The sequence below is a fragment of the Pleurodeles waltl genome, chromosome 3_1, assembly GCF_031143425.1.
Source record: "Pleurodeles waltl isolate 20211129_DDA chromosome 3_1, aPleWal1.hap1.20221129, whole genome shotgun sequence".
Lineage (NCBI taxonomy): Eukaryota > Metazoa > Chordata > Amphibia > Caudata > Salamandridae > Pleurodeles > Pleurodeles waltl.
In genome coordinates this window covers 1,749,350,272-1,749,364,417 of record NC_090440.1, presented here as the reverse complement: position 1 = coordinate 1,749,364,417, position 14,146 = coordinate 1,749,350,272, and the positions used below count along the sequence as shown (strand labels likewise).

General features: G+C 40.0%; 1 protein-coding gene across 1 annotated transcript in view; it reads left to right on the top strand.

Annotated features, from left to right (window-relative positions):
* The window catches only part of UNC80 (unc-80 homolog, NALCN channel complex subunit), a 2,774,722-nt gene that overhangs the window by 907,997 nt on the left and 1,852,579 nt on the right, over positions 1-14,146 (top strand). The window contains exons 19-20 of the mRNA XM_069225668.1: positions 1,979-2,085; positions 4,492-4,648. Coding sequence (XP_069081769.1) covers positions 1,979-2,085; positions 4,492-4,648 — 264 coding nt within the window. The remainder of the gene's footprint in view (positions 1-1,978; positions 2,086-4,491; positions 4,649-14,146) is intronic.

Here is a 14,146-nt window from a genome sequence, read left to right as displayed (position 1 = left end):
CATGTTTTCCCCTTCTCCTTTTATTATGCCTCATTGGAACCTTATTTTGGTCCTCACATTCTTGAAGTGTGCTCCTTTTAAGCTTTTCATAATTGTCGCCTCCAGCTGCTCATAAACGAAATTGCATTTCTCGTTGCAATGACATCTGCCCGGAGGGTGAGTGAGCGGCAGGCTTTATCATTCAGGCCTCCCTACTTGTCTTTTTTCTAGACAAACTGATGCTTCCCACTAGGGCCTCTTTCCTCCCAAAAGTGGTGACAGCATTTTAGGGTCAATCTGTCACCTTGCCCACTTTTTTACGCACCTCCAAACCCTCTAAAGAAGAGGAGCGACTTCACCGTCTGAACCCAAAAAGAGCATTGCTGTTCTACCTTGATCGCACACAAACATTTCGGATTGAAGGCCCACTCTTCGTAGGGTATGTTTGTGCAAAGAAAGATCGGGTGGTGCAAAAACAGGCCATCTCCTGATGGATTGTTCTTTGCATCAAAATCTGCTGAGCATTGGCAGATTAGCCGAAGCAACCCCCTGAGGGCTTGCAGGGTCAGTCCACCAGATCTAAAGCTGCAACCACTGCATTAGCATGTGAAGTCTTAGTCCTGGACATCTGCCAGCCAAGTTGTTGCAGTACCACCATCGTGGTAGGTATTGTTTGGGTATCTATTCAAGGAAAGGAGTATGTGGTTAGATATTGTCTCTACCAGATAAGGCTTTATCGCAGGTAAGTAACTTGTTTGTCAATAAAATCTGACCATTTGTTTGCCTTCTTTAGGCTGCAAGCATGTATATATAAAGTACTATGGTACACATTCTTGTTATCCATATATGTATACTTTTTAAAGTGCTCCAGGATCCCGCACATGAGTGGGACTATTCAATGGATATCACTTTGATGAGGATTCCCCTGTAAGAGGACTGGGTTTACAGGTGAATCATTTTTCAGTCCTCGTGGTCAGCTCCCTTCCTGTCTCTCTGTACCATCTTGACCAATTTCAGCACATCAGGAATATTGCTGCAATCAATGAATTGGAGCCCACATCCACTCTGGCTTTTGCCTCTCGTGATTCACTGGGGGACTGCCGATATCCATTAAAATATAAAGCAAGATTCTTTATATCAAGTTGATAAAATTATGCCCATAAACTACTGTTCCCTATTCTTCTCACCAACATCATAGCTCCTAACGTTACTTCCATGTTTTGCAGCTGATTACACTACATAGCTAACCTCGCGGTGTTGATACAGTCCTAAGTACACAGAGTACACTTATAGTGGGTAACCTCCATTCTGATTACCCAATATTGCCTCCTGACTCCTTGGATGAATGTTTTCGTTCACTTTGTTCTTCAGCTTTCTATGAACAGTTGCTGTGAATTTACTGACATGTACTGCTTGTGATATCCATCAAGCAATTTGTGTATTGTACTATGGCTTAAAAAATCCAAATGTAATAAATAATTGATGCGAAAAACTGCATGTTTATTTTTTGGGAGGATACTGAAAATTGACATAAGGTGTTCTGCAAATGTATAAACCTTAGAATATACACACTGATGAGTAGAGTAGATTCTAAGATTTCTATACATTTGTAAGATCATCCTGCTGTAGAAATCGTGCTGCAGGTAAGTAACATTCCTGCAGTTTGTACTTATTATTCTCATATTGAATTTAGTAATATTTCTTGATCCCCATCCATGCTAAAATCCTTTTTAAACTAAATCATAAGGTAAAGGTGGACAGTTGAAGAGGGGCATTTTAAAGGCAGGGCCTCTGTTATAAGCCACTTCTGTTTTTATTGGTATCTCATGCAGAAAACATTATTTTACTTGTGTTACCTAGATTAAATAGAAAGGCTTGAACTATGAATCTTTATGCTGTCTGTTGTATGAAGGGAGTACAATGCTAACATATTGAAATTTTGTTAAAAGAAAAGGAACTGTAGCTCAACACAATATCTGGCTTTCTCTTCTCTAAACAGGAAACTGGTTGAAACGGTCCTCTCTGTCAGGACTAACTGATAATGTTGAAGACCTCTTGGACATCAGCTCAGTGGATCGCCTTTCTTTTATCAGGCAGAGCTCCAAGGTAAAACATTTGACTTCATAGTGTGAATTGTAGATCTTCAGTGGCGTTTTGCAATATGTTCCTCTTTACAAAGAACAAGATATTGCTTTAAATACAAACTTTTCTTTTTCATGCTAAAATGCAATATATTGTTAATTCCCCACCTCCATTGTTTTCTAAAGGACTGTGTTGCAGTTCCAGTGGTTAGCCATATGTGGTGCTTGACTTAATATTTTTTTTAGTAGTGAATTTCACTCAAATTTTATGAATAAGCAAAAAGTACACATAGGGAGTCATTACGACCCCGCCGGTCGGTGCTATAGTGGAGGTATTACCGCCAACAGGCTGGCGGTACCTACCTCCACTATTATGACATTGGCGGTTTGGCCAAAGCCAAACCGCCTAGTCAACACACCGACAGCCACGGCGGTAACAACCGGCAGGCTGGAGACTTCAGTCTCCAGCCCGGCAGCCATCACTGGGCCGCCCATGGCCTTTTGACCCCGCCCACCGCCATGGTTTCCGTGGTTTCTGTACCGCCACGGAAACCATGGCGGTAGGCACTATCAGTGCCAGGGAAGGAATTCCCTGGCACTGATAGGCGTCTCCCCCTCCCCTCTCCCCCTCCCCACAGTCCTCCCCGTCCCCTTCTTGACCCCCCCACATATACACAGATACACGCACATACATACACACCCATACACACACGCATACACACATTCACCCATGCATGCATACATATATACACACTCACTGCAATACTCACAAACATAGATCCAGGCACACACGCAAGCACACAACACGCCATGCACGTACACACACACACTCATGCACACACGCATTACACAAACATGCACACATTCAAACACAGTCACACACACACCCACACACGCACACAACACCCCCCTCTCCTGTCGGAGAACCCGACTTACCTGCTTGCAGGGCATGCTCCGGCAGGAGGCGGGACGCGGCGCTGCTGCCAGCAGCAGTGTCCACCAGCAAACCACCGCCAGGCCGTTTCATGGAACTTGATACAGTAGGCGGTGTTTTGTTGGCGTGGCTCTGCTGCTGGCAGCAGCACCACCTTACCTCTGTCCGCCGCCATGACCTTCGCCGGAATTCTGCCAGAATTCTGGCTACGGTCATAATGGCATGGACGGTTGGTACCCACGGCGACGGTATGCTGGCGGCCGTGGCGGTAGGCGACATTTTCCGCCAATCTCATAATGATGGCCATAGTCCTTAATGTTCACCTACATATGTTTGAGATATGAGAATTGTGCAAAATTCATACAATATACCCCCAAATGTGCAGATAAACTCATAAATGAACTATTTGTTGATTTTTTCACTTGATACAATAGATTTGGCTATGTTGTACAATTAGGGGTTTATTTACAAGCCCCCTGCAGCGACGATGTGTCACTTTTTGTGGCACACTGGTGGTGCATTGTGCAGGCCCATAACTACAAGGCCACACAAGCCACTTTGCGTCGCTTGTAGATATGGTATAAGGCAATGCAGCACAAGTCGCTGCATTGCCTTACACTGCATCCGGGAGACGTTCCATGTGCATTGTGGTGGGTTTGCCCACGCAACACCCGTGGTTTTTGGCCCATTCCCAGATTTACGATGCATTGTAAATCTGGGAATGTGTGAAAATCTCACGCCTCCATGTGGGAGGCGCAACGAGGAGAAAAATCTTTAATTCTCCTTGTTATCCCTCCAATCATTTTTTTTGTGCAGGAAGGTGCCCCTTGCTGCACAGACACAATCCTGTCTGTGATGCAGGCATCCTTGCATCATGGTGCAAGAGTGCTTGCCTAAGTGCTAGGCAGCCCATTGTGCGTCAGCGCAGGGTGGGAGGACAGAAATTCACAGTATCTTTTAGAGGTGGTGCACTTCTGCCTTATTCCCTGTGGTGCTGGGCAGTACAAAAAGGGCACTTGCTGCGCTGCCGTGCACTACAGGGCTTATAAATAAGCCTCTTAGTTTTACCAAACTGTGCAGAGTAGGCATGTGTATTTTCATTCCATGTTCTTGAGGCCTCTTCCACTTTATAAGGACCCAACCCAATACTGTACATTTCTAATGATGATAACTAGAGCACACACTTTTCGAAGATCAGTTCAGCATTCTGTAAAGATCACCATTTTGGCACCAGAAAAAAAAGACAGCGAATGATCCTGGGACTGGTATTTGGGTTCAAACCAACAGCAACTACTCCCAGTAGTCACCACACGTCCCATCGCTAAACAAAAAGAAGCAACCATCAACTCACCACCTATTAGTCCCCTAAACGTGGCACATAGCCATGCAGTTAATGTCACATTGCAATGTTTCTTCATGGTCTGCCACTTGAGTGGATGTGCAGTACAGTACCCCTTTCTCCAGATAGGGGCTGACATTTTCACTTTTATTTTGCAGGTAAAGTTCACAAGTGCAGTGAAGCTGTCAGAAGCTGGAACAGGTGGAGGTTTGGACAATGGACGAGATGATGAGGAGAATTTCTTCAAGCGTCTTGGTAAATGGCGCTCCGGTCGAAGGAACACATCCAAGGTCCATCACACAGAAGAAAAAGATGGTTAGATATCAGGGGTCTATTTTTCTGTTCTTTTTTACTTTTATTTTCTTCCTCCTTTCCGTTTATTTTTGAAGACCTCCTTTTCCCCTTTACTTTTTCATGTTTTTTGTGTCCATTCTGTTCTTTCACCTACCTTTTCATTTTTCTCTCTATAGTCTTTCTTTTCCTTTTTATTCTTCTTTCAGTTTCTTCTTTAATTTAACCAAAAGTCACTAGAGAAGTAGTCCTTACTATTAAACCTTCCCACCCCACACCCATCCTTCCAAAAAGAAAACTATATACATGTATATATAGAAATATATACCTCTGAGGCATTTTGAAATTTTCTGAACCTGGACTCACTTCAGAACAGATTGTTATTTTTTGCCTGCAGCATGCAAAATACTTTTAAACAAATGTAATTTAATGGCTCATCCTGAGATGGGGAGTGAAAAGAGAGACAGACGCCTCAATACGAATGTTGTATGCAACGTTTGCTTCCCTGACAGCTACTGCTCTGCTTTTCTAGAAGAGCTTAGCGTTTCTGAAATAGAACTCCCTTCACAGACCTTGTTTTAATTATCTATTTTCTTCTGTGTTTGCATGTTCAGCATCTGCATACCATTTCTTATAGAGACATTGCCCCTTTAACCTGGGGGAGGGATTAAGCAGGCTTATTAGAAATAAAAATTTTACTGGGAGAATTCTTCTACAGCTGTGTACAGAAACAAGCAAAACCAGAAGTAGTGAAGGAAAGGACATATGGCCCGATTACATTTTTGGCTGACATAGTAGTCACCATTGGCCTGGCAGAAGGCTTTACATCCGCCAGGCCATGACTACTCCATCCACCAAATGTATAAATGACTGCCTAGCAAGTGGTCATTTATAAAGGTGTTGGCAGGAGCCGCTGTCACAGCGGTTTTTGTCAGTGCATTTTACTGTTTGTTACAGGGCTGCGGCGGAAGGATGGAACCCTGCAACAAAGTGTAATCTTTTTTTCTTTTCAAAAGCAAAATCCTGAAACAGGTTTTCATTTTTGTAAAGAAAAAGGTAATGCTTTGCTCGCAATGAGAGACTTCTTCTATGATAGGGAAAGCATTAAAATATTTTTGCTGTTCCTTACTGCTAGTCTTTACTTGGTGGTAAGGAACAGTAAACAAATTACTACATGTCTGCTCATCCATATTGGGTGGGCGAACATGTAGTCATCTCTCAATTGGCCCCTGCTCCCCAAAGCCGTTGAAGAGGATTACTCAAGGTGGAGACAGAGTAGTCTCCACAGTGATTAATCCAAAGGTCCTCACCCATCTAAATGCGGCGGACCTACCACATTCTTGACAGTGAGGATATTCCCTCGCGATGCAGTAACATTACCACCAAGAATTAAGTCGGACCATAATATGTGATTTGTCTTGAATGAATTGTGTAATGAGTGACTGGCTGTGTATTTCATGTGTCTCACTTGCAGATTCCTAATATTTAACAAATTACATGGCTTGATGGCAAGTCCTGTAACTGCAATTTGGGCATAGCTCTTATTTTTGGAATATATTGTGTTGGAACTACTGTGCGCCATTCCCTCCGCATGACTGTAAATCTAGTTATTATTCAATTTTACATTTTTATATAATGTGAACATGACTCAAAGGCGTTAGAGTGCATCACAGTAAAAGAACAGTAAGTAATACATTATAGGCTAAATCAGTGACAACAAAAACAGAGAGAAATTTGAAAACATGTGTGCAGCAAGTAGTCAGGCTCTCGAAGTGCATAAGCTCACTAGAAGCTCCCACATGCAGACTTTTTGATAGAGATGTTTCAACACAAATTCAAAGGTGTCCAAAAAGGTGGTGGTTTGCAGAATTGGGGGAGAGATTTTCAAATTCTAGTTGCACACCTACTGAAGGATTGTGCCATTGTGCATTCCAGATGAAAAGTAGGATGTTCCAGAAGTAGCGTTTCTGAACTGCATAAGGATATGCATCCACCAGACATTTTAAGTTTGATTGCAAGGTAGCAGGTTTGGCGGTATGTATTACCTTATTTGTAGTGCACGTTTCGAAGATAGCTCTGTCTTCTGTTGTTATTCATTGAAGAATTAATAATCCTGGTTCAATGTGGTCAAATCTATTAGTTCCAGAGACAAAATGTGCTGTGGCATGAAGCACTGCTTTCAGTGGGGCAGGGTACATTTTAGGAAACCCAGTCATGGCGAGTTGCAAAATCGTCCTTTGAAAGAATGAGGAACTGGAATAGACTCTTAGATCAGTTTTTTGGATGACCTCTGCAATGTTGTCGATTTACATTTGTAAATTGCATCTGTTTTTATGACTGACCCAATCATTGTGAATCATGGCTTACTTGCAACCACAAATACCGTAGACATCAACCCAGCATTGGACAGGTAGTGTCAGATGAGTAGATATTGAGTTTTTAAGTGCTTATGTTTCATATGAAAGAAGATTAGTCAATATATAAACACATGCAGGGGCAACAAGTTGAGCATCTTTGGGAAAGGTGATCAAAAGATATTTTTGTGTGCCATGACATAGAGCCAGCTGAGTGATACTGGCTCCAGAGCAAACCCTAGTTTGAAATGCGTTCAGTACTTGAGATTAGCACACATTGCATTCCAGAAGTAGCTGTGTTTTGTATAAGCTAATCAAATGTTCATGATAGATAAACATTATAAAGAGGTCTACTTAGTTACAATAGCTATCCTTAACCAGGGAAATCCTTGCTTGATGAATGTGGATCTTGGAATCAGTAAGAATATTACTCAATAAATAACCATGAGCACTACAATCAAATAATATTCTCACAGAAAAATCCACTTATAATCATTCATTGTGAATCAATTTTGGGTTTGGGCATAGATTTTGACAGACTTTTTGAACACTTCCACACAACATAGAGTCAATTTTGGTTTTATAAATCAAATGTGACGGCTTTTGTGGTCACTGATGACCCCCACTCATTCCAGACTGCACATTCCATTTGTAAAAACTACAGTGTTCCAGGAAGCTCAACGGTGACTATCTATTTGTTCTTGTGTTGCATGGGTTAATGGCACAGTCCCATAGCATTTTACACAACAAATAACTGGACACTGTTGGCAACTTTGGAGGTCTAAATGGGTATTGGCAGATCGAAAAAGCACAAATTCGTCCAGCATGTGATACGTTTGATGTTGCACTTTTCATAGTCACTCCGCCATGTAGTTTTACATAGCACACTGCAGGTGTCTATTTTACCAGTTAATTCAACCATTTTCCCTGCAACACAATTCTGGACTATCTCCTCAGAATCCCTTAATAATTTTATAGGTATTGGTTTGCTTTGCCGTTCAGAACCCCTTGTCTTTCCTGGAATGTTGTTTGTTTGTGGGTGTTTGTTCTTGAAGGTAAAATGACAAATAACAGGTTGTGTGAGGATGCTTTCTCATATAGCATATGTATAGGATAGTGATTAGCAAACCCTAGCAAGATGAATAAAAGTGCAAAAGGAAATACTTTATTGATTGGTTCCTAGACCCTCGGTCAATGGCTATTCATGGGGCAATATCTCTGGCTTAAGTTCATCTTTTCCTAATTCTGTCCATTTGTGACATTGTGCTGTGAGACCATTCTGTTGTCTGTCCATGTGTCTGCTATCTCTCTCTTTCTGTATGGAACACTTCTTCTTTTCAAAATCTGACCTGCCGTTGGCATCACTATGCCACTAAATGGAAGGTCTAGCTAAACTTCAGGTAAAAATTATAAAAGCACAAGTATTGTCCATCTCTTCATCACTTGACTCTCTTGTAACATTTTACAGGCTGGCTTCTGGAGTTTTTCAGAAATATAAGAGATATATAAAATGGGTATAAGTGATGAGTTGAGCAGACAAGGTAAATGCAGCTGGAAAACAATACTGATGAGACACTGGAGATAGACAGCACAGGAAATATATGGGGTTTAATATGAGGAATTGTTTCATTATTATAATACTTTTAAACACATCAAACCTCATCATAGAAGGATGGGTCCTGAGATTTGCTTATAGTGACATAAATTGTCCCAGTGTTATTCATGTTTTTAAATAGGTTTAATAAGTAGTAAACTCTATTGAAACAAACCTTTTAACTTTAAATTCACCCATTTTCTAAACTCCAACAAAGATGATGAAGGTTTTGCTGTAAGGATTTTACATAGATTTCTGGCATTTTGCATACTGTTTTTACGAAAACTTTCAGCTGGTATAGGAGAGAAGAAACTGTAAAATAACCACGTTAGGAAGCAAATGGGTGAGGAATCACATGCATTTAATAAAAGAGGCAAATGATTATGGAAGGAAGTTAGCTATCTAATTGCATGCGAGGCGCATGGCGTACCATTTTTAAACCATTCTTTATTAAACATTTTGAAAGAATGAGTAAAGTACACAGCACAGTTGATGTCAGCAATCAGACAACTTACCCCTGTACAGTTGTGGATTCCTCAAGCCACTTACAGCAGAGTCTTCAGCAAAGAGAATACAACTAAAGACCTATCGACATAAGAGCACCCACCGAAGCCTCGAAGCTGTTTTCTTATATGTGCACATATTTGGGAGATTCTTGTGTCTGTCACACACGTGCCATGCACAAGATTCTGAACCATGTGTGCTCCAGCTTGCGCACCCTGATTATGAAAGCCTCAACCGCCAGATGATCGCTTCGCAAAAGTTACCACAGTTTTCTAGTGCTTCTCTAGCTGTTTCCTGCAACTCCATTGTTTCTTTCCTTTGCTCTCTCTTTAAGCCTTCTAGGGACCACCTTTAGCCTTCTTCTGTTTCTACAGCCTTCTCCTTTCTGATCATCCTTTCAAGAAGTGCTAATGGGATTCCAGCCTGTTTTCCAACAATAGAAACCAGTACCATCAAAACTCTCCAAGAAAAGCTAGCTCCATTTGTTCCTGCATTACTGCCTTGTTCTATATTGATTCCCTCATACAAATTAGTGAGTGAGACTCGCTTGAATCTGCCAGTCTTTACAGATTGCAAAGCCATGCATACTGCTGTGAGTGGCATGGATGTCCCAGCTATCAACACTCAAATGTGCAGCCTTCATTAGAAAAAGTGTAAGCATTAGAAATGGGGAATGCTGTTATTAAATGCAATTTTAAAGAAGTCCAAGGGCCATATGTACAAACACATTTTCCCATAAGGACAGAATGGGTAACAACCTTTGCTACATCTGGCCCCAAGTGCCCTAGGAATTCAGGCACTTCATCCATCTTCATGAATGCATGGTCTGTGGTCAGTTTACCAGCTCCTGACAAATTCGGTAGGGTGCCAAAGAACCTTGAAATGTTTGTCAATCTATGCTAATTGCATTTCATGTTTAAATATGAAGCAAAGATTGCATTTGTTTTGTGCAATCTAAATGGGGCTAATGCTTTATGGCTGACACAAATTGCTACATTCCTGTTTCTCTGGGGCAGGACTCTCCCATTCTCATGCCTTTCAGCAACATTGATTCCAATTTTATGACTACTTGGAAAATCAGTGTGGCCAGGGGAAGGTATTTAGGGAGGGTGCAATTTGAGAGAGATCTGGTGGAAAGAGATGCCAAACATAGTTGAGGCAACTTTTTCTGAAACATGTTATATTCAACAGTATTGTATTGTACATAAGTACACAAGTTAATTAAGTACTGCAGTCAATACTCCTTACCTTTGGAATGTTAAGTACTTGTTACTCAATTAGAATGTCAAAGAGAAAAGAGATACTGGGTGCTGCAGCCCTGCAAGTTAACCCACAAGCTTGTCACAACATGATCAACAACTTCTTTCGACTATGTCATTTTCGTGAGACCTCAAGTCTGGTTTACTTTCACAACTAGTAGCACAGATTAAAGTAAGCTGCTGCAACAAAATCTTCAGGTTTCTTTTATCAGAGTCCAAATGTTTTGAGTTTTGTAGACATTGTATACTCTGACGGTGCTTTCTCTTTTCTATTTTTGCGGGTACGTGAGGGGTGGGGCTGAAGGTTGCCTGTGTGCAGCCTATTGCTCCTGTAAAGTTATGTCTATTTGATTCTACTTGTAACAGTATTACAAGCATCCTTTGAGTCCAAATCAAATGTCCTTTCTCTCTCGCTCATTCAGCTACATCGCTAAGCATTCTCCTCCTCACATGAACAGCCTTTGCTTCCAACTTTTTGAGTCCTTGTCAAGTGCTTTACTCATGGGTGCTTCAAATGCTGAAATCCTTAACTTCAAGAACAAAGCATCCTCCCTTAAAGCATCCTTCTTCTGGAAAAATCCAGAATAAAAGGTGTGGTATACAGGGCATGGCCATTTATGTAACTGCTTATTCAGAATAGCTGTAGAGATTTCAGAAAATATTTTAACATCTCATTCTTTTTTTAGATCACAGTAGTCCGTGCTCCTCACCTCACCTTATAGTGTTCCACCGCCATACGGAGCAAGTTTTAAACCGCACCAGCGAGAAATGTGCCTTTCTACTTCATTTTTTCCTGCCAAACATGCCCTTGCAGCTATGAATCACAAGATGGACATCAAGGTTGCCAGTGACACGAATCATTGCTAACCCTATACATGAAAATGCGGACCTTTACTTAGGGAAGAACAAGAAAGGCTTTCAAGTTCCTTATGTTTATATGGTCGAAAGAATAATAATCGAATTAGAGCGTGCCCTTTGAACCTTGATGGTGAAATGAAAAAGATCAGCCTTAAGAGTGTTGTTGGATCCCTGCAAAGTTGTGAATAACACCTGATTACTATTGCTTTGTGAGATCTATTTACTCTTGCCTCAAATGTCTGCTCTCATAGATTCTGGTGCCTATGGAAATTATAGTAATATTAGGGTTTTGATACTTTGAAAATCACACTTTTCACAATGAAATCATCAGAAGTTAAACCAGTGGATGGTACACCTTGTGCTTCAGTTCTGATAACACATAAGACTCCCAAGGTATTGACATGTCAGATAGATGAAAAATTATTTTTCTTCAATTTGATACAGACAAATTGCCTTTTCATTTGAAGATTCCACTGGACATTGGCTGTAATATGGTGGCTGCATCTTCCTTGCCGAACACATTTTCCCATAAGGACAGAAAGGGTAAAACCCTTTGCTACAACTGGTCCCAAGTGCCCTAGGAATTCAGGCACTTCATCCTTCTTCATGAATGCATGCCACCTGGATATCAAGACTACTAAAAAGTATTCAGTGAAAAAGAAACCAAGCAATTATCACCTATCCTAGAGATCTAAAAACTAAATGCACCTATTTCACATGGAAAAATCTTATCACGTGATGGGACTAGAAAAAGTAGTATTAAAACATATGTTGAAAACAGTTTAAAGAAGGGGTTTATTAGAGTCCAGTCTCCTGTGGTGGCCCCACTCTTCCTTGTCAAGGAAGCAGAAAGAGACCTACTACCTTGCATTAATTGTTGAGAATTAAATTGAACAGTCATTAAAAATAGTTAAAGCTTATCGTCAATTAAAACTTTGGTTAAAAATGGTGCATGTTGGTATACCAAACTTGATCTGAGAGTTGCCTACAATTTACTTAGAATTGGGTCAGAAGAGTAAAGAAAAAGGCATTTCATACTTAGTCACTATAAATATTTGGCAGTATTTAGTATTCTGTTTGTACTGTGTAGTACGTTCTCTACTTTCCAGTGTTTCATCAATTAAATATTACAGGACCTAATTGGGAAGTTTATTGTGGTTTATCGTGATGATATTTTCATCTGTTTTAAAATTTCTTTATAGTATATACATAACAATACATCTTTGCCAAGTGTTACAATGGTTATGCTAGAATCATCTGTATGCAAAGCTTAAGAAAGGTTCCGTAAACGAATCAGAAGTTGAATATTTAGATTTTTAACTCAGGCAGAGGTGGTAGCAAAGGATCAAAAAGATGCTGTTTAATTAGCAACAAACCATGCTACAAAATTTGAAAGATCTTCAAAGATTCTTAGGGTTTTGTAACTTTTGTAGAAAATATATTTAACATTATTCTCAGCATATACAACATCTCTCTCAGTTCACAAGGAAGTCTAAATCATATGTTTGGACCAAAGAAACTGATTCTGTCTTCCAAATCTTGAGACAAAAATGTATTCATGCTCCTATCTTAACTCATCCTAACAAAAGCGTACTATTTATTGTTGAAACATGTGTATCTAATTCAGCGATTGTTGCAAAACAAACAAATATGACACAGAATCCCCATTCTGTATATTATGTTTCATAGCTTCTTATTCCAGCAGGAATTAATTACACAATCCTTGAAAAATAATTATTATCCATCAGAGGAGCGTTTTATGTAATAGAGACATTTTTACGAAGGGTCACCTCATCAAGAAATAGTGCTCACAGTTCACAAGCATTTAAAGTATCTTTGTACTATGAAATGTATCAATCAAGGATTGATATGACTGATGATTGCTTTTACGATAATAACATATACCCCTGTAAAAAATAACCTATGAGCAGATGTACTATTTCAAAGGATAGAAAAGATTGAGATTCTGGACACACCCACATTCTTTCCAGCCTATCAGCTCATTGCTACTAATTTTGGTAAAGGCTTTCAAATGATAAGAGATGCCTTACATTTGGATAAACAACTCCTATTGTAAGAAACAAAATGATATTGGCAATTTAATGATTCTCTCAGTGTGGGATATGTAATGATTCTCGCAGTGTGGGATATATAGGACAGTACAAAACATTACAATTAATTACCCATTATTTCTGGTGGCCAGATATGAAAGAAGATGAATATTGTTATATACAAACTTTTGTAATTAGTGCTACCTTAACACAACCTCACAAGAAAGAAGAATTACTACATTACTTTGAATTTCTATATATGTCATCCCTACTCTCAGTTATCAATAGATATGTAATAGATTGTCCGCCATTTGAAAAGATGACTATAATTACAGTGGTTATTATCAATACAACTAAGAAGGCCTATTTTTCTGCATCCTCTCAGATACCAATATCTGCAGGCTTTGCTGTTCAGTTCCCCAATTACGTATATGTATTACATGGGGTTCCTACTACTCTTTCTCAGATGGGGAACTAGTTTACTGCAAGATTTTGGCAAGAAATTTCACTCCTTTTATAAAGTAAATTATCAATGTCATCTTATCATCCACAAACAGATGGCTGTACTGAAAGGGTGAATAAAACTTTGGAGCGTTGCTCTGCTGATTATCCACCAGACTTGTGATATTCTTATCCGATAGATATGACATTGGAGCCATCACCAAAATGGAAGATCCATCCTGTTTTCCATGGTTTACTATTAAAACCTCTGAATGGTACTACTCAAATATTTTCTTCCGCACCCACTTCTGGTTATCTGTCAGCGACAAAAAGAATCTGTATAATCTGCAACTCTAGAACATACCAAGTGCAACATCAGTATCTCATAGATTGAAAGGATAGTCCTAAAGATCACGTTTGGAAAGATGCTTTGCAGGTACTTTTTAATTCCTGCTTATAGC